This window comes from Syngnathus acus, chromosome 10 (genome assembly GCF_901709675.1).
Source record: "Syngnathus acus chromosome 10, fSynAcu1.2, whole genome shotgun sequence".
NCBI lineage: Eukaryota > Metazoa > Chordata > Actinopteri > Syngnathiformes > Syngnathidae > Syngnathus > Syngnathus acus.
In genome coordinates, this window is record NC_051095.1 from 16263302 (window position 1) to 16284581 (window position 21280).

The 21280-nt window shown below is 42.4% G+C and overlaps 3 protein-coding genes across 3 annotated transcripts; all 3 read left to right on the forward strand.

Annotated features, from left to right (window-relative positions):
* The first annotated feature begins 646 nt into the window (after positions 1-646).
* LOC119129745 (protocadherin beta-16-like) lies at positions 647-6197 on the forward strand. Its single transcript, XM_037263138.1, has 2 exons — positions 647-2023; positions 3801-6197. Exons 1-2 carry the CDS (start codon positions 647-649, stop codon positions 6195-6197), a joined length of 3774 nt encoding a protein of 1257 aa, XP_037119033.1.
* A 1423-nt stretch (positions 6198-7620) lies between these two features.
* LOC119128690 (protocadherin alpha-C2-like) lies at positions 7621-18440 on the forward strand. The gene is made up of 3 exons (XM_037261378.1): positions 7621-9988; positions 16147-16183; positions 17348-18440. The coding sequence occupies exons 1-2, from the start codon at positions 7649-7651 to the stop codon at positions 16156-16158; spliced, it is 2352 nt and encodes a 783-aa protein (XP_037117273.1). The 5' UTR covers positions 7621-7648; the 3' UTR covers positions 16159-16183; positions 17348-18440.
* LOC119128683 (protocadherin alpha-C2-like) lies at positions 10889-18440 on the forward strand. The gene is made up of 3 exons (XM_037261370.1): positions 10889-14703; positions 16147-16183; positions 17348-18440. Exons 1-2 carry the CDS (start codon positions 12292-12294, stop codon positions 16156-16158), a joined length of 2424 nt encoding a protein of 807 aa, XP_037117265.1. The 5' UTR covers positions 10889-12291; the 3' UTR covers positions 16159-16183; positions 17348-18440.
* Positions 18441-21280: the final 2840 nt, after the last annotated feature.

Below are 21280 nucleotides of genomic sequence, written 5' to 3' on the forward strand. Positions count from 1 at the left end.
CGACAACGCCCCTAAATTTAGGAGAGACGTCATTCATTTGGACATATCCGAATCAACACCGAAAGGAGAGAGATTCTCTCTCAGCAATGCAGTTGATCCGGATGTTGGAAGTAATACGGTGAAAACGTATAGTCTAAGTGAAAATGAGCATTTTGACATTGAAGTTCAGACTGGAAGGGATGGGTCCAAATTTGCTGAATTAATACTGAAAGAGATGTTAGACCGAGAGAAGCAGGCTGTGCACAATTTAATGTTGACGGCAGTAGATGGTGGCAAACCTCCACGTTCTGGGACGGCCAGAATTATTGTTCAAGTGTTAGACACAAATGATAATGCGCCACTGTTTGACAAATCTGTTTACAATGTTAAAATAATGGAAAATTCCCCGATTGGAAGCCTTGTTATAGATCTAAATGCGACTGACTTGGATGAGGGATCAAATTCTGATTTAACATATTCATACAGTTTGTATACGCCAGAGAAAACACAAAACACTTTTAATTTGAATCCTTCAACTGGCGAGATTACTGTTAAAGGAATGCTGAATTATGAAGATTTTAGGATTTATGATATGGAAGTTATAGCAGCAGATAGAGGTGTCACTAGTTTATCAGGACAATGTACGATCAAAATTCAAATTGAGGACATGAATGACAACCATCCAGAAATATCCATCAAATCTTTTCATACTCCCGTGAGTGAAAACATTGATGTAGACACAGTGATAGCGGTGGTCAGCGTGAGTGATAAGGACTCGGGAAATAATGGAGTGGTGGACCTTCACATTCCACATAATATGCCTTTCACACTGAAGGAGTCTCCGGATAACTATTATAAGTTAGTGGTTTCCGAGCCATTGGACCGCGAGAAGGTTCCGGAATACGAAATCACCTTCACTGTTACCGACAGGGGCTCCCCTCCTTTAAGTGACAATGAAACCATGACTTTGCAGCTGCTGGATGTCAATGACAATGTCCCACACTTCCCTCAGTCCTTTTACACCATCCGCGTGATGGAGAATAACGCTCCTGGCGCCTTGCTCAGTTCCCTCAGTGCGTTTGACCCTGACCTCCACGAGAACCAGTACCTGGTTTACTTCATCCTAGAGAAGGAGATTGCCAACACCTCCATGTCTATGCTGTTCTCCATCAACCCAGAGAACGGCAACCTTTACGCTCTCAAGACCTTTGACTATGAGATGGAGAAGGAGTTCCTCTTCCACATCGAGGCCCGAGACTCGGGTTCTCCTCCGCTCAGCAGCAACGTGACGGTCCACATCATCATCGTGGATCAGAACGACAACGCCCCCGTGATCGTCTCTCCGTGGCGCGCGCACGGCTCGGTGGTGGAGGAGAAGATCCCTAGATCCACCGACAAAGGCTCTCTGGTGGCCAAGGTGATCGCCTTGGATGTGGATTCCGTGCACAACTCTCGTGTCACCTACCAGTTCCTGCAGGTGACGGACGCCTCCTTGTTCAGCCTGGACCAGTACAACGGAGAGATCCGCACCATGAGGATGTTCAGCTACAAGGATTCGCGCCACCAGAGACTGGTTGTGGTCGCCAAGGACAACGGGGAGCCGGCTCTCTCGGCGACAGTCACTATCAAGCTGTCCACGGTGGAGACGGCCATCAAGGCCTACTCGGACATGACCGAGGTGCCTCTGGAATACGACATTTTCTCCGACCTCAACCTGTATCTGGTCATTGGTCTGGGCTCGGTGTCCTTCCTGCTGCTCATCACCATCTTGGTCACCATCGTGCTCAAGTGTCAGAAGGTCAAGCCCAGCAAAGCGGCTCCTCCCTGCAGGAACAGCGTGATCAGCGAGAGGAACTCCACCATCGCAGATTCCACTCTGGTGTCCAACGATGCCTACTGGTACAGTCTCTTTCTGGCCGAGACCAGGAAAGGAAAGCTGGTGGTCAGGCAGCCTATGCCGAAAGGCTCCAGGTACATCGTGTCCAGTATTCCCAGGAGTACCGGGGTGTCAGAGACCAGTGACTCTGCCCCATCTACCTTGCAGGTATGTGGTCAGTGGACCCTTTTGATTTCAAATGTAATCAGAATTTCTGAATTTATTGCAGTGTGTCACGATGCTGGTTTATTCATTCATGCATCTCTCAAACCGACTATCTTCATAAGGGTCATTGGGCGTCCCAGAGCCTATCCTAGCCATCTTTGAGTGGTCGGGGGGGTACACCCTGAACTGGTCGCCAGAAAATCACAGGCCATGTTGGTTATCCTTACACTTGAAGATTTTTACCTCGTTGGTGTCATTTAAATGATGATGTTTTATTTGACCATACAACCATGAACGGACATCAGTTAAGATAACCTAGCCAAAAGTGGATGGATGGATAGATGATTTCTATATATAATAATTATAAACATATTTTTAAACAAAGCAAGTGAGCCAAACATTTTAAGCTAATTTTATAATTATTCTGTAAATCAACACTTCTAACGGCGATTAAAAGAGGCACACCCAAATATAAAACAACTATATATTTCTAGACATCTGTTCCCACAGATCATAAGGCTCATTGTTAAAATAGTTTCTGAATACTGTAGTAAAATAAATGATAGTGTATTTTGTATGTCATCTGTTCTATTTTTAATTAAAGTCATACAATTTGAGTATTTAAATTGATAAGGTATTGCTTGATTCTTTATAGTCTGAGTATTTAGTATTGTAGCTGTGCATGTTTTGTTTTTCTAAAAAAAAAAAATAATGTCAATCACAGCATACTTGGTTTTATTGGAAATTTGTAAGTACTTAAATTCTTGCTTTTCAAATCATGTGCACTTTCAATACTGCTGGATTAAAAATTGGAGCAATCTAGGAAGTTGGGTAAATTTGACCCAATTTGTCGGCTCGTTTTGTACAAACAATGGGATTGTTTGTGCAAAACAATCCAGGAAGTTGGGTCAAATTAACAATTGGATTGTTTTTGACCCATCAGTATTAAGAGTGTGACTTCCAGCGTAGTTTTGCATCAACTATTACTCCAAGAATATTATCATACACACTTTTTAAAAATAATTTACCGATTTGTACTTAGTTTTTGATTTGTCTGCATGCACACTTGATCACTGACCCCGTTAAAATAATTATATTACACTCCATATGAGTGAAAAAAATTAAATTGGAAAATATGGACATTGGTTGCAGGCATTCAAATCATTTTTCATCAACCTAAATATGATTATATTTTCTCCACTATTAATGAAACATGATTTTAATGTGTGCCACCAATATTCCTTTTTTATGTAAGTCATTTTCAGTGTCTGAAAATAATAACAATAATAAACAATAGTGAAGAGTATTCTTTTACCTGTGGAAAGTATTGGGGAGTTTAGTGCCCTACTCAAGGGCACTTTACGGATTTGAGCCAGGCAGTTGGTACCTTTTAGTATAGTCCACATTGCTTACAACTTGTGGTAGAAATGTAGTAATAAATATATTTTTTGTTACGGGCGCGCGCAATCGATTTATACATAAACAAATGGGCTACATGAGTTGTCATGGGATTAAAAATAGTATGGTGGCGCTGTTTGTTGTATTTAAAAGACAGCTCATTGGCATCGTCATCCGGTCATGGGGCGGTGATGAAATAAACTGGACGATTTGCAGTGCTGAAATAACCGTCTGCCAATGCGGACAATCCGGAATACGTTTGCAATTACGCATTGTGGATATATTTCTATCCTGAAAGCGGACCTGACAAACTCGCATTTGGACCTATACTGAGGTGCAGTGAACGCTCACAAGAACAATGAGTTCCGTTACAATTTCGCAGCCACGACAAAGGTACGCATTGTGCGTCATTTTTATTCTTCTCTGTTCCGTTAATCAAATATCCACTTCGGTGACCCATTATTCCATACCCGAGGAAATGAAAGAGGGATCCGTCGTTGCCAATCTTGCCACCGATCTGGGATTGGATGTTAAAACACTGAATCAGAGGAAGATGCGCCTGGACATAATTTCAAACAAAAAATATTTGGACGTGAACAAAGACACCGGGGAGCTGTATATTGCTGAGAAGATAGACAGGGAACACATCTGCCCAACAAAATCGCCAGGTTCTTGTTATCTCGGACTAGAGATGATCCTGGAAAACCCGTTAAGGATTTTTAACATCGAGGTGGAAATAATGGATATGAACGACAACGCCCCACAATTTCGGAGAGATGCCTTTCATTTGGATATTTCTGAATCGACATCAAAAGGAGAGAGATTTTCTCTCAGCAATGCAGTCGACCCGGATGTTGGCAGTAACACAGTTAAAACATATCATCTTAGTGAAAGTGAGCATTTTAATATTGAAGTTCAGACAGGGAGGGAAGGAAGAAAAATTGCAGATTTAATATTGAATAAGGTTTTAGACCGTGAGCAGCAGGCTGTGCACAATTTAATACTAACGGCAGTAGATGGCGGTACACCTCCACGTTCTGGCACAGCGAGTATTATTGTTCACGTTTTAGACAATAACGATAACGCCCCTCTGTTTGACAAGTCTACTTATAATGTTAAAATAATGGAAAATTCCCCGATTGGAAGCCTTGTAATTGATCTAAATGCTACTGATTTGGATGAGGGCTCAAATTCGGATTTAACATATACGTATAGTTTATACACACCAGAAAAAACACAAGACACTTTTAATTTGAATCCTTCTACTGGCGAGATTACTGTTAAAGGAATGCTGAATTATGAAGATTTTAAGATTTATGATATGGAAGTTATAGCAGCAGACAGAGGTGTCACTAGTTTATCAGGGCAATGTACGATCAAAATTCAAATTGAGGACATGAATGACAACCATCCAGAAATATCCATCAAATCTTTTCATACTCCCGTGAGTGAAAACATTGATGTTGACACAGTGATAGCGGTGGTCAGCGTGAGTGATAAGGACTCGGGAAATAACGGAGTGGTGGACCTTCACATTCCACATAATATGCCTTTCACACTGAAGGAGTCTCCGGATAACTATTATAAGTTAGTGGTTTCCGAGCCATTGGACCGCGAGAAGGTTCCGGAATACGAAATTACCTTCACTGTTACCGACAGGGGCTCCCCTCCTTTAAGTGACAATGAAACCATGACTTTGCAGCTGCTGGATGTCAATGACAATGTCCCACACTTCCCTCAGTCCTTTTACACCATCCGTGTGATGGAGAATAACGCTCCTGGCGCCTTGCTCAGTTCCCTCAGCGCGTTTGACCCTGACCTTCACGAGAACCAGTACCTGGTTTACTTCATCCTGGAGAAGGAAATCGCCAACACTTCCATGTCCATGCTGTTCTCCATCAACCCGGAGAACGGAAACCTTTACGGTCTCAAGACTTTTGACTATGAAATGGAGAAGGAGTTCCTCTTCCACATCGAGGCCCGAGACTCAGGCTCTCCCCCGCTCAGCAGTAATGTGACGGTCCACATCATCATCGTGGATCAGAACGACAACGCCCCCGTTATCGTCTCTCCGTGGCGAGCGCACGGCTCGGTGGTGGAGGAGAAGATCCCCAGATCCACCGACAAAGGCTCTCTGGTGGCCAAGGTGATCGCCTTGGACGTGGATTCCGTGCACAACTCTCGCGTCACCTACCAGTTCCTGCAGGTGACGGACGCCTCCTTGTTCAGTCTGGACCAGTACAACGGAGAGATCCGCACCATGAGGATGTTCAGCTACAAGGATTCGCGGCACCAGAGACTAGTTGTGGTCGCCAAGGACAACGGAGAGCCGGCTCTCTCGGCGACAGTCACCATCAAGCTGTCCACGGTGGAGACGGCCGTCAAGGCCTACTCGGACATGACCGAGGTGCCTCTGGAATACGACATCTTCTCCGACCTCAACCTGTATCTAGTCATCGGTCTGGGCTCGGTGTCCTTCCTGCTGCTCATCACCATCTTGGTCACCATCGTGCTTAAGTGTCAGAAGGTCAAGCCCAGCAAATCGGCTCCTCCCTGCAGGAACAGCGTGATCAGCGAGAGGAACTCCACCATTGCAGATTCCACTCTGGTGTCCAACGATGCCTACTGGTACAGTCTCTTCCTGGCCGAGACCAGGAAAGGAAAGCTGGTGGTCAGGCAGCCCATGCCAAAGGGCTCCAGGTACATTGTGTCCAGTATTCCCAGGAGCTCCGGCGTGTCTGAGACCAGCGATTCTGCCCCTTCCACCTTGCAGGTATGAAGATGAGCAAATGCATCAGTAACTTGCCCTGTATCCTAACCATATATCGTGTTTAAATTCGAACAGCTTAGGCCCGTAAAGCACATAAATCTTTTTTTTTTTGCATGAATTCTGCACAAGCTGCTAACAGCAGTGATCCAACAGTATATGAACAATTAAATCTACAACCTTTACTCGTTATCATATTTGTATCAACACTGCAGGAATTATATATAATCAAACTTCCCAGGGAACAAAATCTTATCACAAGACATGCTCCACATGCTCATCAGCTGCCATCAGAAAAAAACAACCATACAACTTTGGCACAATAGAACTTTCTTAAAGTTATACAGAGTTCTTATAAAATGTTGTTGATGATGATTGTAGATAAGCTCTCCCTACAATATAGTTGCATTTCTTTTGACCTTACAGTAGCAACTGCCGTGTAACTACTGCATTTGGAGGTTACCTGACTGTGATCTTTGCAGTCATTAATAATCTGTTATTGTTTGCACACACGGGGAGGATTTGTTTTAACATTATTATACGTGATTGAGAATGTTATCTTTTTTTTTTTTTTTTTTTTTTACCTTGAGTAGACTGTGTAGTGGGCTTGGGTGCAAAACCCAAGGTTAGGAACGACATGTAAAACGTATTTTGTTTCATTCTGTGAAATTGAGTTATCATTCCTAATTCTTTGTTGTCAAAATTCATGTTTTTATGATCATGATGCATCTTGTTGCTGCTAACTAGCATATGCAAATCAGGTACTTTGTCCCACAAGCCTCAAGCTCTGTCCGACGGCTCACAACCACTTAAAATGCCCTCTGGGTCCGACAGAGAAACTCTTGGAAAAGTGAAGAATTTGGGGTCTATAAAGACACTAAGTACGTAGTTGCTTATAGTTCGAAGCAAAACAGAATTAAAAAGTCAATGCTAGGGTACATATTTGAACTAAAAATTGTAAGATAATTAAAACACATTCGAGAAAAATAAGACACATCCAAAAAAGAAAAAAAGTTTTGCATCATATTGAGGACTCACAAAAATAACGACTTTAAATTCAAGCGCACCTTCTTAAATGAACAGGATACATTCGTCTCAAATACATTAATAATATTTTAAAAGAATATATTGAACTTATATAGCGCACAAATGGCAGGTGTCAACAACGGGCTGTTCAGGTCGCTGCTCCCCACAAATGAAAAATCCTCGATTGGTGATGAAGTCATTTCTAAAAACGTATTCTATTGGTTCAGGACGAGGGGCGTATTTTTTTCAGTATCAGCGAAGAGAAGAATGATACTACCAGGAATATGATTTTTCTCTGAAGCAGAAAAGACGAATTTGCACGAAACGTCATATTCGATCATTTAACACCAAGGACCCTCAAACTCACTATGGCGCGTGCGTCTCTCAGGCATTCGTGGGAACGGTATGTTGGCGTATATATTTGTATTTGTGCCATAATGAACACGGTGTGGACCGTCACACATTATTCTGTTCCCGAAGAGATGGAGGAAGGCTCTGTGGTTGCTAATTTGGCATCGGATTTGGGCTTAGACGTGAGGACGCTCAGCAAGAGGAAAATGCGCATCGATGTTGTCGCAAATAAAAAATACCTTGAGATCAACAAGGACACGGGAGAGCTCTTTGTTCAGGAGAGAATAGACAGGGAGTTACTGTGTCCCTTGAAAACGACCACGTCCTGTTTTCTTAAATTAGACGCTGCGATTGAGAATCCAATTCGCATGTTTAACATTGAAGTGGAAATCACGGACATTAATGATAACGCTCCTCATTTTCGACGAGGTACCATGCATTTGGACATTTCCGAGTCAAGCCCGGTTGGAGAGAGATTCTCCTTAAATAATGCAGTGGATCCAGATGTTGGAGACAATTCTGTGCAAAACTATCGCCTGAGCGCCAGCCAACATTTTAACATCGAAATTCAGATGGGGAGAGATGGCACCAAGTTTGCAGATTTGATTCTCACTAAGGTGCTGGACAGAGAGCAGCAGGCTGTTCATCATCTCATCCTCACTGCTGTGGACGGAGGACTTCCGGCCCGCACGGGCACAGCCAGTATCATTGTTCGAGTCCTGGATGTCAATGACAACGCCCCATCTTTTGACAAAGACAAATATTTGGTAGATGTGATGGAGAACTCCCCTATTGGTAGCCTGGTGATTCAATTAAATGCCACCGATTTAGATGAAGGCTCTAATTCTGACGTCTTTTATTCGTATAGTTTATACACGTCAGAAAGAACACAGAATGTGTTTAGTTTAAATCATGAAAATGGTGAAATCAGAGTGAAGGAGATGATTAATTATGAAGATTTGAAATCTTATGAAATGGAAGTCATTGCTAGTGATAAGGGGCTAAACCCCTTGTCTGGCCAGTGTAAAGTGGATATACAGGTGATAGATATGAATGACAACCACCCTGAAATTTCTATCAAATCCTTTCAAAGCCCAGTTAAAGAAAACATAGCTGTCGACACAGTGATAGCAGTGGTCAGCGTGAGTGATAAGGACTCAGGAAATAACGGAGTGGTGGACTTTCACATTCCTCAAAATATGCCTTTCAAACTGAGGGAGTCTCCGGATAACTATTATAAGTTAGTGGTTTCCGAGCCATTGGACCGCGAGAAAGTTCCGGAATATGAAATCACCTTCACTGTCACCGACTGGGGCTCCCCTCCTTTAAGTGACAATGAAACTATGACTTTGCAGCTGCTGGATGTCAATGACAATGTCCCACACTTTCCTCAGTCCTTTTACACCATCCGCGTGATGGAGAATAACGCTCCAGGCGCCTTGCTCAGTTCCCTTAGCGCGTTTGACCCTGACCTCCACGAGAACCAGTACCTGGTTTACTTCATCCTGGAGAAGGAGATCGCCAACACCTCCATGTCCATGCTGTTCTCCATCAGCCCGGAGAACGGCAACCTTTACGCTCTCAAGACTTTTGACTATGAGATGGAGAAGGAGTTCCTCTTCCACATCGAGGCCCGAGACTCGGGCTCTCCTCCGCTCAGCAGCAATGTGACGGTCCACATCATCATTGTGGATCAAAACGACAACGCCCCAGTAATCGTCTCTCCGTGGCGAGCGCACGGCTCGGTGGTGGAGGAAAAGATCCCCAGATCCACCGACAAAGGTTCTCTGGTGGCCAAGGTGATTGCCTTGGACGTGGATTCCGTGCACAACTCTCGTGTCACCTACCAGTTCCTGCAGGTGACGGACGCCTCTTTGTTCAGTCTGGACCAGTACAACGGAGAGATTCGCACCATGAGGATGTTCAGCTACAAGGATTCGCGCCACCAGAGACTGGTTGTGGTCGCCAAGGACAACGGGGAGCCGGCTCTCTCGGCGACAGTCACCATCAAGCTGTCCACGGTGGAGACGGCCGTCAAGGCCTACTCGGATATGACCGAGGTGCCTCTGGAATATGACATTTTCTCCGACCTCAACCTGTATCTGGTCATCGGTCTGGGCTCGGTGTCCTTCCTGCTGCTCATCACCATCTTGGTCACCATCGTGCTCAAGTGTCAGAAGATCAAGCCCAGCAAAGCGGCTCCTCCCTGCAGGAACAGCGTGATCAGCGAGAGGAACTCCACCATTGCAGATTCCACTCTGGTGTCCAACGATGCCTACTGGTACAGTCTCTTCCTCGCTGAGACCAGAAAAGGAAAGCTGGTGGTCAGGCAGCCCATGCCGAAGGGCTCCAGGTACATTGTGTCCAGTATTCCCAGGAGCACTGGCATGTCTGGGACCAGCGACTCCGCTCCTTCCACCTTGCAGGTATGACGACACATCCGTCAAACATCTGCAGTGTTCTGAGAGCCTCAGTGATTCTATGTCAAGTGCGCCTATCTAACCAGAGCAGCACCACCTTGCTGTGTTATGATAGCTGTTTAATTACAGTATATTTTTGATGGCATTTAATCTGAAATGAAATATACATATCAGTTGCACGGGATTAAAATTTGTTCAATTAACATGAATCATTAGGATATTATCGTGAAAAAATACATCAATGAACCACATTTTAATCATATGCATCTGAAAGTTAAGTGTAATTATGATTAAATTACATAGACCAAATACTGTAAACTTGTATCCTTTTTGTCAACATTCTGCCCTAAACTCGAATAATAAAACTCCTATGGAAAGGGAACTAAATGATGTGTTTTATTGTTATTAATTACATTATAGAAACATCGTGTAGGAAGAGTTAATGAGGTAGAAAGTTGATATGAAGTTGATGTTTATTTACATAAAGATGAAAATGATTTAAAATATGTTATTCATGTACATATAAGATTTCAAAATAACAAAATGATCTACTACGATGTTTCCAAACTCTTATTGGACGAAGGCACCCAATAGAAAAATCATTTCACACTGCCTAACAATTATTCACAAAACTAGGTGAATTGGAATAATGATTGGTCTGAATGCATTATAAAAATTAGAGTCCGTGTTTTATCTGGGCAAGTCAAAGATGATATACTCACAGGACTTATTTTGTTTCATGAATGGCAACAACTGCATACACGGATTTCGCATCTTCTTCATCTTGCGGTGGAGCATTTCTGTTCTGCTTGTCACTGTAATAATAACTAACATAGATAAATTAACAAATCTGTAATTTATACGTTGTAATTAAGTGAAAAATTAAGTGGTTTTATTTCATTTCCGGTGGCTCTCTGGCTAAGAATCACAGCTCTACATGCATATAACAAAGAAGCAATTGCATAGTAAAAAGGTAGCCAAAGGTTTTAAAACATGAAGGTAAGACTCAAAATCAAGACTTTTACATATTTTCAGTTTTATTATGTTGTTGCATGTTTGTATTTAAATCCCTGTTTGACACATTGCAATGTTAAGTGGTTTGGCACCCTGACCATGTTGGCGCTAACACAACTGAAGCTTTTTAGGTGTACTGGTTTTTGAACTTTTTAAATGACAAGTCATTCACAATGTTGTTGCTGTTTTTTATATGCTGCCATGAGATTTGCATCAAAATTAGCCTAAATTATATGAACTATTGAATTATATCTGCTCATTGGCTTACAAATGTTTTGCTCTCACTATTTGCTGGTACTTTGCATTCTTTTATTTGAGTTAGGCCTATTATTTGGGTTAAAACAAATCAACATTTTTGAGATAGTACACCAGAATGCTTTAAATTTGACACATTTTATACAATTGCATGTTGAAGTTTATAGTGCATCTCGGCTTTAGGATATAAGCTAACAGGGGGAAACATAAATGCCCTTCACCTCGAGCGCTGCCTTTACAAATCAATTACTAGATTGGTGGATGGATGACTTACAGAGAGAGATAAATGACGTTATCCGTAGGCTTTAAGAGAAATAAATCAGTGTCACGAGAATGAGTGTGATTGGGTTTGTACCTACCATTTACAACCACTAGACTCTATACTGAAAATGCGACTCATTGTTCTGAAAAGGTATTGCATTATGTCCTAAAAAGTATTCCATAAAATATAATCAAATATTTTAGGACGTATCACACATGACTTTTGTACATTAAGTTTATTATACCAACACAACAAACTGATTAATTACTTTACAGTTCATAATAAAAATTTTGATAATTTATTCAGAACAAATATATTTTAAAAAAGACTTGCAAATGGATATCTATACCTTGTGTTATTTTTTTTTTTAAAACAATGTAAACACTTATTCTGCTGAAGTTTGTATTTGTTTAATAACTTAAGTTAGGATATATATCGATGTGGGTCTGAAAACATTGGCTGTTATTTTGTCACGAAACAAATTAGCTTTTTTTTTTATTAATAATAATTAAACGTTGGAATATCAGTCGTTTTTAAAATGTAAGGATTCTTAAAAACGAATTTCGTCGCTGCTGTCCACAAAATCTCCCACTGGTGACGTTTTCGGTCTCGCGAATTCTCATTGGAGGAGGACGAGACAAGACGTTCAGCAGTGACGTCACACGGGACATAAGCGGTGAGAAAATAGAATTGTTTTAACATCCTTGTTGTGCATAGTCGTTTAATAGGAGATCGTCTCCTCTACCTTTCGCAGCGCTTAAAGGATTTTATCATCAACATGATGCACCGCTTCTGTAAGTTAGTCGAGACGCGCCCACTTGTCTTGCTTCTCTTTTTGTGCGCACTGTTTGTGGACATGGTGTTGTCTGTCACCCACTACTCGATTCCTGAAGAGATGGAGGAAGGTTCAGTGGTTGCTAATTTGGCGTCCGATTTGGGCTTAGACGTGAGGACGCTGAGCAAGAGGAAAATGCGCATCGATGTGGTCGCAAATAAAAAATATCTAGACATCAACAAAGACACGGGAGAGCTCTTCATTTTGGAGAGAATTGACAGAGAATTTTTGTGTATCTCCAAAGCAACGACGTATTGTATTCTGAAATTGGACGCAACGATTGAAAATCCCATACGCATGTTCAACATTGAAGTGGAAATCATGGACATTAATGATAACGCTCCTCATTTTCGACGAGGCACCATGCATTTGGACATATCCGAGTCCAGCCCGGTTGGAGAGAGATTCTCCCTGAATAACGCAGTGGATCCAGATGTTGGAGACAACTCTGTGCAAAACTATCGCCTGAGCTCCAGCCAACATTTTAACATCGAAATTCAGACGGGGAGAGACGGCACCAAGTTTGCAGATTTGATTCTAACAAAGGTGTTGGACAGAGAGCTGCAGGCTGTTCATCAGCTCATCCTTACTGCTGTGGACGGAGGAGTTCCGGCCCGCACGGGCACGGCCAGTATCATTGTTCGAGTCCTGGATGTCAATGACAACGCCCCATCTTTTGACAAAGACAAATATTTGGTAGATGTGATGGAGAACTCCCCTATTGGTAGCCTGGTGATTCAATTAAATGCCACTGATTTAGATGAAGGCTCTAATTCTGACGTCTTTTATTCGTATAGTTTATACACGTCAGAAAGAACACAAAATGTGTTTAGTTTAAATCAAGAAAATGGTGAAATCAGAGTGAAAGAGATGATTAATTATGAAGATTTGAAATCTTATGAAATGGAAGTCATTGCTAGTGATAAGGGGCTAAGCCCCTTGTCTGGGCAGTGTAAAGTGACTATACAGGTGATAGATATGAATGACAACCATCCAGAAATTTCCATCAAGTCCTTTCAAAGCCCAGTTAAAGAAAACATAGCTGTTGACACAGTGATAGCAGTGGTCAGCGTGAGTGATAAGGACTCTGGAAATAACGGTGTGGTGGACCTTCATTTTCCACAAAATATGCCTTTCAAACTGAGGGAGTCTCCGGATAACTATTATAAGTTAGTGGTTTCTGAGCCATTGGACCGCGAGAAGGTTCCGGAATACGAAATCACCTTCACTGTCACCGACAGGGGCTCCCCTCCTTTAAGTGACAATGAAACTATGACTTTGCAGCTGCTGGATGTCAATGACAATGTCCCACACTTCCCTCAGTCCTTTTACACCATCCGTGTGATGGAGAATAATGCTCCTGGCGCCTTGCTCAGTTCCCTCAGCGCGTTTGACCCTGACCTCCACGAGAACCAGTACCTGGTTTACTTCATCCTGGAGAAGGAAATCGCCAACACCTCCATGTCCATGCTGTTCTCCATCAACCCGGAGAACGGCAACCTTTACGCTCTCAAGACTTTTGACTATGAAATGGAGAAGGAGTTCCTCTTCCACATCGAGGCCCGAGACTCAGGCTCTCCCCCGCTCAGCAGTAATGTGACGGTCCACATCATCATCGTGGATCAGAACGACAACGCCCCCGTGATCGTCTCTCCGTGGCGCGCGCACGGCTCGGTGGTGGAGGAGAAGATCCCTAGATCCACTGACAAAGGCTCTCTGGTGGCCAAGGTGATCGCCTTGGATGTGGATTCCGTGCACAACTCTCGCGTCACCTACCAGTTCCTGCAGGTGACGGACACCTCCTTGTTCAGTCTGGACCAGTACAACGGAGAGATCCGCACCATGAGGATGTTCAGCTACAAGGATTCGCGCCACCAGAGACTGGTTGTGGTCGCCAAGGACAACGGGGAGCCAGCTCTCTCTGCGACAGTCACCATCAAGCTGTCCACGGTGGAGACGGCCGTCAAGGCCTACTCGGACATGACCGAGGTGCCTATGGAATACGACATTTTCTCCGACCTCAACCTGTATCTGGTCATCGGTCTGGGCTCGGTGTCCTTCCTGCTGCTCATCACCATCTTGGTCACCATCGTGCTCAAGTGTCAGAAGGTCAAGCCCAGCAAAGCGGCTCCTCCCTGCAGGAACAGCGTGATCAGCGAGAGGAACTCCACCATCGCAGATTCCACTCTGGTGTCCAACGATGCATACTGGTACAGTCTCTTCCTGGCCGAAACCAGGAAAGGAAAGCTGGTGGTCAGGCAGCCTATGCCGAAAGGCTCCAGGTACATTGTGTCCAGTATTCCCAGGAGCACCGGCGTGTCTGAGACCAGCGACTCTGCTCCTTCCACCTTGCAGGTAAAATTATTTGCAAATTTCACTGTAGTGATGAAGAATGAAAATTAATGCAGTCACAGTGCAGCATTTTCTTATATTAAAAACTATGACAAACTGCAGGTTGGACACTAGGAGATTAATTGAATAAAACATTTAATGTTCTACTTTTTCAGTCTCCCAATTTGTGAACTTAATTGAATAAAAATTGTAATGTTCTACTTTTTAGGCTCTGAATTTATGGACTTTTTACAAATGTGCGTTTTTACAAATGTTCCGATTATGCTGTTGCGTTATCCCGTGCACACTATTTATAATGCTTTGAGATATTTTCTTGCATACATTCGTGCATGTGTGGTTTCTCTGTGTGACTGGATCTTGTGATATGCCTCAAACAAACAAAACAAAAACATGAAATGGTTTTAGAAACAGCCTTCAAATTGTGTCGCAGCTACTGCTGTTGATGATAAAACTGGTTTGGTCATTATCCTACAATATAATTAATTACAAGAGTGGACATGGTGGGTATTAAAACAGGTTTACATTCTAAAAGTTCATGAATAAAAATACAAACATAAAATCATGTACAAAGCCACTTACTGATCTTTTTTGTAATAGCACCACAAAGAATAATAAAGATTTAATATAAGTTGATGGCAACAACTGATGCTTCCATTATGCTTTAATTCATCAATCACGTTTTTTCTGAGTTTTACAAAGCAACAGACTCCAAACTAAACAAAACTAGACTGAAACTAAACTGAAACTAAATCAATTCAAACTGCTTTGCAGACGTTCTGTCACGCCCATGCCAGAGCACGCTCGGCCGTCAACTTCCCTCAGCCGCACCCCTTTATTATCGTCATGTCTGTCACCTGCTCCCTCTTGTTACCTGATGTATTTAAACCCTGCCTGTGTGTTCCTCCTTGTCGGTGTCTACTGTTGTTTCCATTCCTGGCCGTGCCCAGTGTTCCTGGTCTTGTCGTCTGGCTTTCCCTCGGTCTGTCTGGAGGCTCACGGTCAGAATTTTAGCCTTGTCCAATTGGACGTCGGTCGGTCGGTCGGTCGGTCGGTCTGTTTGCTGGCCATGAGTCTCTCTCCCGTCTGTGTCGTCGGTTCTCTACCTGCCTCCCTTCCAACTCCCTTTCCCTTCGATAAATCCTGGTTCAAGCTGCATTTGGTCGCCCTGGCTCAACTCATTCCTGACACGTTTTATCTTTTATTACACTGTCTGTTATTCACATCCAAGTAAGTATAAGATCTAGCAGAAACAATGTTAAATGTATTTTTGTTTTTAATGAAACGTGTGTGTCTATCATTCAGGGCCTCAGCTGCTGAATCCGGCAACTATGTTCATATTGTCTCTGGAGCGAAACGCTCACCACAGGATAACATTAACAATGTATTGTTTTTATGAGCTCTGTAATGACCCCACCTTACTTTTTTCTTTTTCTTCCCTCTCTAAAGTACCCGAAATGAGGGAAGGCCACTCCACAGCTTGGAGGTATGCAGGCGTCACTCAGCGGATTCACTTTCAAGAAATGACATCTTCTCTTCCTTTGTTTGAAATGCTTTGTGTTTTTTTTTTTGTGCTTTTCTCAGTTGGTGTTTATATCTGTTGAATTCCTCTTTCCTCACAGTCACAGTGTTTCACCTCTTCATGTCCTTGTTTTGTCTGCGCTTGATCACATCAATAGCATCCAAACAGAAATGCATGCCAGAAAAAAGAATAGAAACTGTCTATCTAATTTACTATTTATCAATTTGTTGAGTGACACAATTAGATCATTTACAGCATAAGTGACGCATGCTTGATATGATACAGCATGTGCACAAAGTTGTGGGTCAACTGCTTACATTCTACTACTGGACACAACTCTAAATGCAACATTTCAGTGCTCATCTATTTTAGTGACATTTTCTTGTAGGTAGCCTAAGGTACAATTACTGTTTGGCACCAGACGCCGTCTGTTTTTCTGAAGCACAATAGAGTAAAACTGCACATTTCAAAGTGGCCTATTATTTTGGGCAACCTATGGCACACCAGTCCAATAATCTTGATGGGTAATAGCACCTATTCGCAAAGAAGTGCTCACTAGCATATAGGTAGACCGATTATTGCACAAATGTGAAATAGGCCATTTGTGTTTATTCAAAAAATTTGGCTAAAGCAAATGGGAGCAGGAACAACAGTGTTGCATTTATATTATTTTCAGTGTACTTGCTGACATAACTGCAAAAACTACAATATTCAAATTGTTACAAATGCATGTTTTTCCCCCGACAGCTTCAATAACAAATCATTCTGAACTAATATTTCTCATAAAACTTTGTTATTGGACTTTGACTGTCCTGCTTCTCCCACATTGCTTTGGTTACAGTTGTAAACCGACTCAAATGTTTCACAGTTTGCATGTTTGACCTATTTTTTGTGTATGCAGGGAATGTGCAAAATGAGCCCAGTTCCCCAGTTTCCTAGCAACTATGCTCCTTCTCATATTTCCCAAGCATGGTGATTGTCATAGTATTTACATTCAATGATCTTTCCCATCATTTATGTCTTCAGCCTGCAACCTCCCCTTGTTGTCTCAGAATGCATCTCAGCTTCAAGTAACCATTCAATTAATTATCCCTAGTTTTTCAAACTATCTTTTGGTCTAATTGACAGGCATCTACAACCAGCAGCACTCAATCCACATGGAGGCCAGAACTGCCCCATTTGCAAATTAGAACCAGTCATGAGCGGAGACCTCCAGAGGAAAAGAGATAACCCGGAATTGACATCACTCTCATTCTCGTCATGCTCAGCCTGGTTCCTCATACTTGACATCCACTGAATGCTGCGGTGAAGGACTCCCCAACCCTTCTTACAATCTCCTCTATTCTTTAAGCACATGAAAAGCCAATCTAAGCCTTTTTAAAACTTTTCAGTGTGCACGGCATGACCGCATGGCTTCAACCACACTTCATCCCAATAATATGTTAATGTGTAAGAAACGTCATTTGCCAAGAAACAGACTGGACCATGAGAAGTCCAAAAAGCCAAAACAGAGGAACAATGTGAGTGGACAATTGGATGTGGAATCCCTAAATGAGACTGTATTGCCTCATAGGACCAACCATACATAACGTGTACAGTATTTTACATTTTCATCCACTTTGTCTTTCTGGTTTTCTGCATTATCATCAATGGAAATGGCACAGTATGTTAAAAAAGCAACAACATGTGATTTGCAAGAATGAGATCGGAATTTTATAACTAGTGACATCTGGTTTTTGTAAATGGCATCATGAGCAAAGCCCCCAGTTCTGAATGAGCGTGCAGAATGATTTGGGTGACTTAACAAACTTACCGTCTCGAGAATTTCATGAAGGAATAATGATTCGTTTGTAATATTTCAAACATTGTGGTTTAAGAAAAAAAAAAAAAAATGCGGCCATTGCTACTTAGTTCAAACTGTCTTGAAATGATGGTCAACTATAGAAAAAGAAGTATATTCAGCACATGTACTGTACATTCCAATGGTAAAAATTAGCCACTGCAACTGTAATGTGGTGCCTAACTTTTGCTCCAAAATGATCTCATGTAAACAAGTTGGGTTGTTAGGTCAACAACTGCGGAAATGAGAGGCCTTTTGTCAGTGTTCACCCACTTTCAATTTTTTTATTGCATGGAATAACCATCATAGTTTTAGGTAGTGTACAACCCATTTTCTGTATCAACAATAATCATCCTCTCAGAATAAAACTGAGGAACAGGACAGTTGTGCACAGTATCATGAATTTTCCTTCATCAATAATGCAACTTATACAAGTGTTATTGATTATAATTATGAATACAATAAATACAAGTGTTCTTGATTCTGATTTACTCAGCTGAGGACCATAAATACCCTCCTTGTATATACCACAAAATATACATCATATTGTTTACTTTTAAAAGTTAAAGTCCCAATGATCGTCACACACACATCTGGGTGTGGTGAAATTTGTCCTCTGCGTTTAACCCATCCCTGTGTGATTTTGATCCATCCCCTGGGGGAGAGGGGAGCAGTGAGCAGCAGCGGTGCCGCGCTCGGGAATCATTTGGTGATCTAATCCCCCAATTCCAACCCTTAATGCTGAGTGCCAAGCAGGGAGGCAATGGGTCCCATTTTTATCGTCTTTGGTATGACCCGGCCGGGGTATGAACCCACAACCTTCCAGTCTCAGGGCGGACACTCTACCACTCGGCCACTGAGCTTGCATTTAAGAAGGAAAACTGTGGTTGTCCCTCAATATCAAGCTTGTCTAAAGTTATGTTCATTATACATTTCAAAATGTTAACAGTACTGGAATTGTGTATTTGTCACCAAATAAAACCTGTGCTCAGGTGTTTACTGACTACTTGACCTGCAATACAACACGGAAGTTCTGTACAGAAAACCACAACTACATACGATACAAGTGTATGGTGATGTTTTCCTTGAAATGCAATTCTTAAACTTTTCCCACTTCTATCCTGAGGATAAATGTTTATATTCGAGTGCACACAATTTTAAGAAAAAAAACATTGGACTTGATGGAGCCATAAACGAGTTAATCAACTCAGAAGACAATACAATGTCATAAAACGCCTTCCAGCTGAATATTGTGGCCCCAAAATGATGTCATAGTCATCTTTTCAGTGCCAATCACATTAACACATCCAGTAAATAATATAATCTATTCTGGGCAAACACTTGCGTGGCTGCAGCTTACATGTTCAAAGTTGTGATGTTTTACGAGCAAGTACATAAAAAAGTGCATTTGTACAGTGGTGCTTTGACAGTGAAATATATAGTTGTGTGTGTGTGTGTGTAATGTGATCTTATTGTATAACAAACTGAATAAAAACACAACAGGAACTAATGGGTTGTTATGTGATGTTAAGTGAACGATACTATTTGATTTATGTCCACTGTTTGTGTTGATACAGTGATGCACATCATCACCAGACACATTTTTGTCAGTGAATGCTTACATCAAGTCATTATTAGGCCTGATCAAGCAGCAAATTAGACAAAAGGTCCAGAATTCATGCCAGCCTCAGTCTTGCCTCCTGCTTGGTCTCCAGGGAGATGAGCTATAATATGGAGAGGCACATTTAGGAAGAAAGGCTTTGTCACTTTGCCACGTAAGTCGGGATGTTACATACAAATTTTATCTCTAAATGTTAGTGAGATTTATAAAAACTCAGTACATAAGAATTCATATGAACGCACCGTCCACATTTTAAAAAAATTGGCGTGCATCACGATTTGCTTTGGTTGCAGCATTCTCAGCATCCCTCCCCCATCTTCTTCCTCAGCAGTGACCTGCGGAAAGGAGCTGCGTTGCCATGACTACGAGCTGTCTGCTCCCTGAAGGGCGTTGTGCCTGGTGCTCTGACGCAGCCTGCCATTTGATATTCAATCATACACACAATGCTCGCGCACGCACGCTAGCGTGCTCGTGCAGACAACACAACATCCTTTCTCTTGAGTGTTAATGGGAATCAGTTGCAATCGTATAGAGTTTGTTCAAATTGGTGCAGTGTAGAGGGAGGGAGGGAGGTTTGGGAGGGAGAGAGGGAGGGATGGCGCGGTTTTACGTTACAATATGCAGCAGCGCTTGGACATGCGCAGCTTGATTTGGCCTATATCCAGAAGTATGACGCAATTGTGGAGAGGGGTGTGTCGATTGTTTGTTTTCTTTTCTTTCTTTCTTTTTTACGTTTGCACATACGATATCAATTCATCTATGTAAATAAAATGTTGTACGCACACCGAATTTAATAATTATTGTGGAGAAACTGTTTTTAGAGAAATCAAGCAGACGTGAATGGACGTGTAACAGTGGCAGGTTCAGATATTCTCCACAAGAGGTCGCTGTTGTCCACTCAGTATGAGGATGATGGTGGGAGGGTACTGGATGGAGCACACTGAGAAATAATCATGTACTACATGCTATATCTGGTCCTGTATATTAGAATATTCTCTACATCATTTGAAGAGAGAGTTTGAATTTTTCAGAAAAAAAGAAGAAGAACGGATAAAAGGGGGAACACTTTTTCCAAGGTATGTCACGCCCATGCCAGAGCACGCTCGGCCGTCAACTTCCCTCAGCCACACCCCTTCGTTATCGTCATGTCTGTCACCTGCACCTGTTACCTGATGTATTTAAACCCTGCCCGTGTGTTCCTCCTTGTCAGTGTCTACTGGTGTGTTCCGTCCCTGTCCCTGTCCATGCCCAGTGGTCCTGGTCCTGGTCCTGGTCCTGGTCCTGGTCCTGGTCCTGGTCCTGTTCCTGTTCCTGTTCCTGTTCCTGTTCCTGTTCCTGTTCCTGTCATCTGGTTTTCCCCCGGTCTGTCTGGAGGCTCACGGTCAGAATTTTAACCTTGTCCAAGTGGACTTCTGTCAGTCGGTCTGTCCTGACACTCTTATTAGGAGTAGATCCATCCATCAATTTTGGGTCCCGCTTCTCCTTATCAAGGTCCCAGGTTTGGGACTAAATGTGTGGGTAAAACAATACTTATATAACACCATTGATAAAAATAGGAGTGACAAATTCAAAATATTTAACTGTATGTCATACACTAATA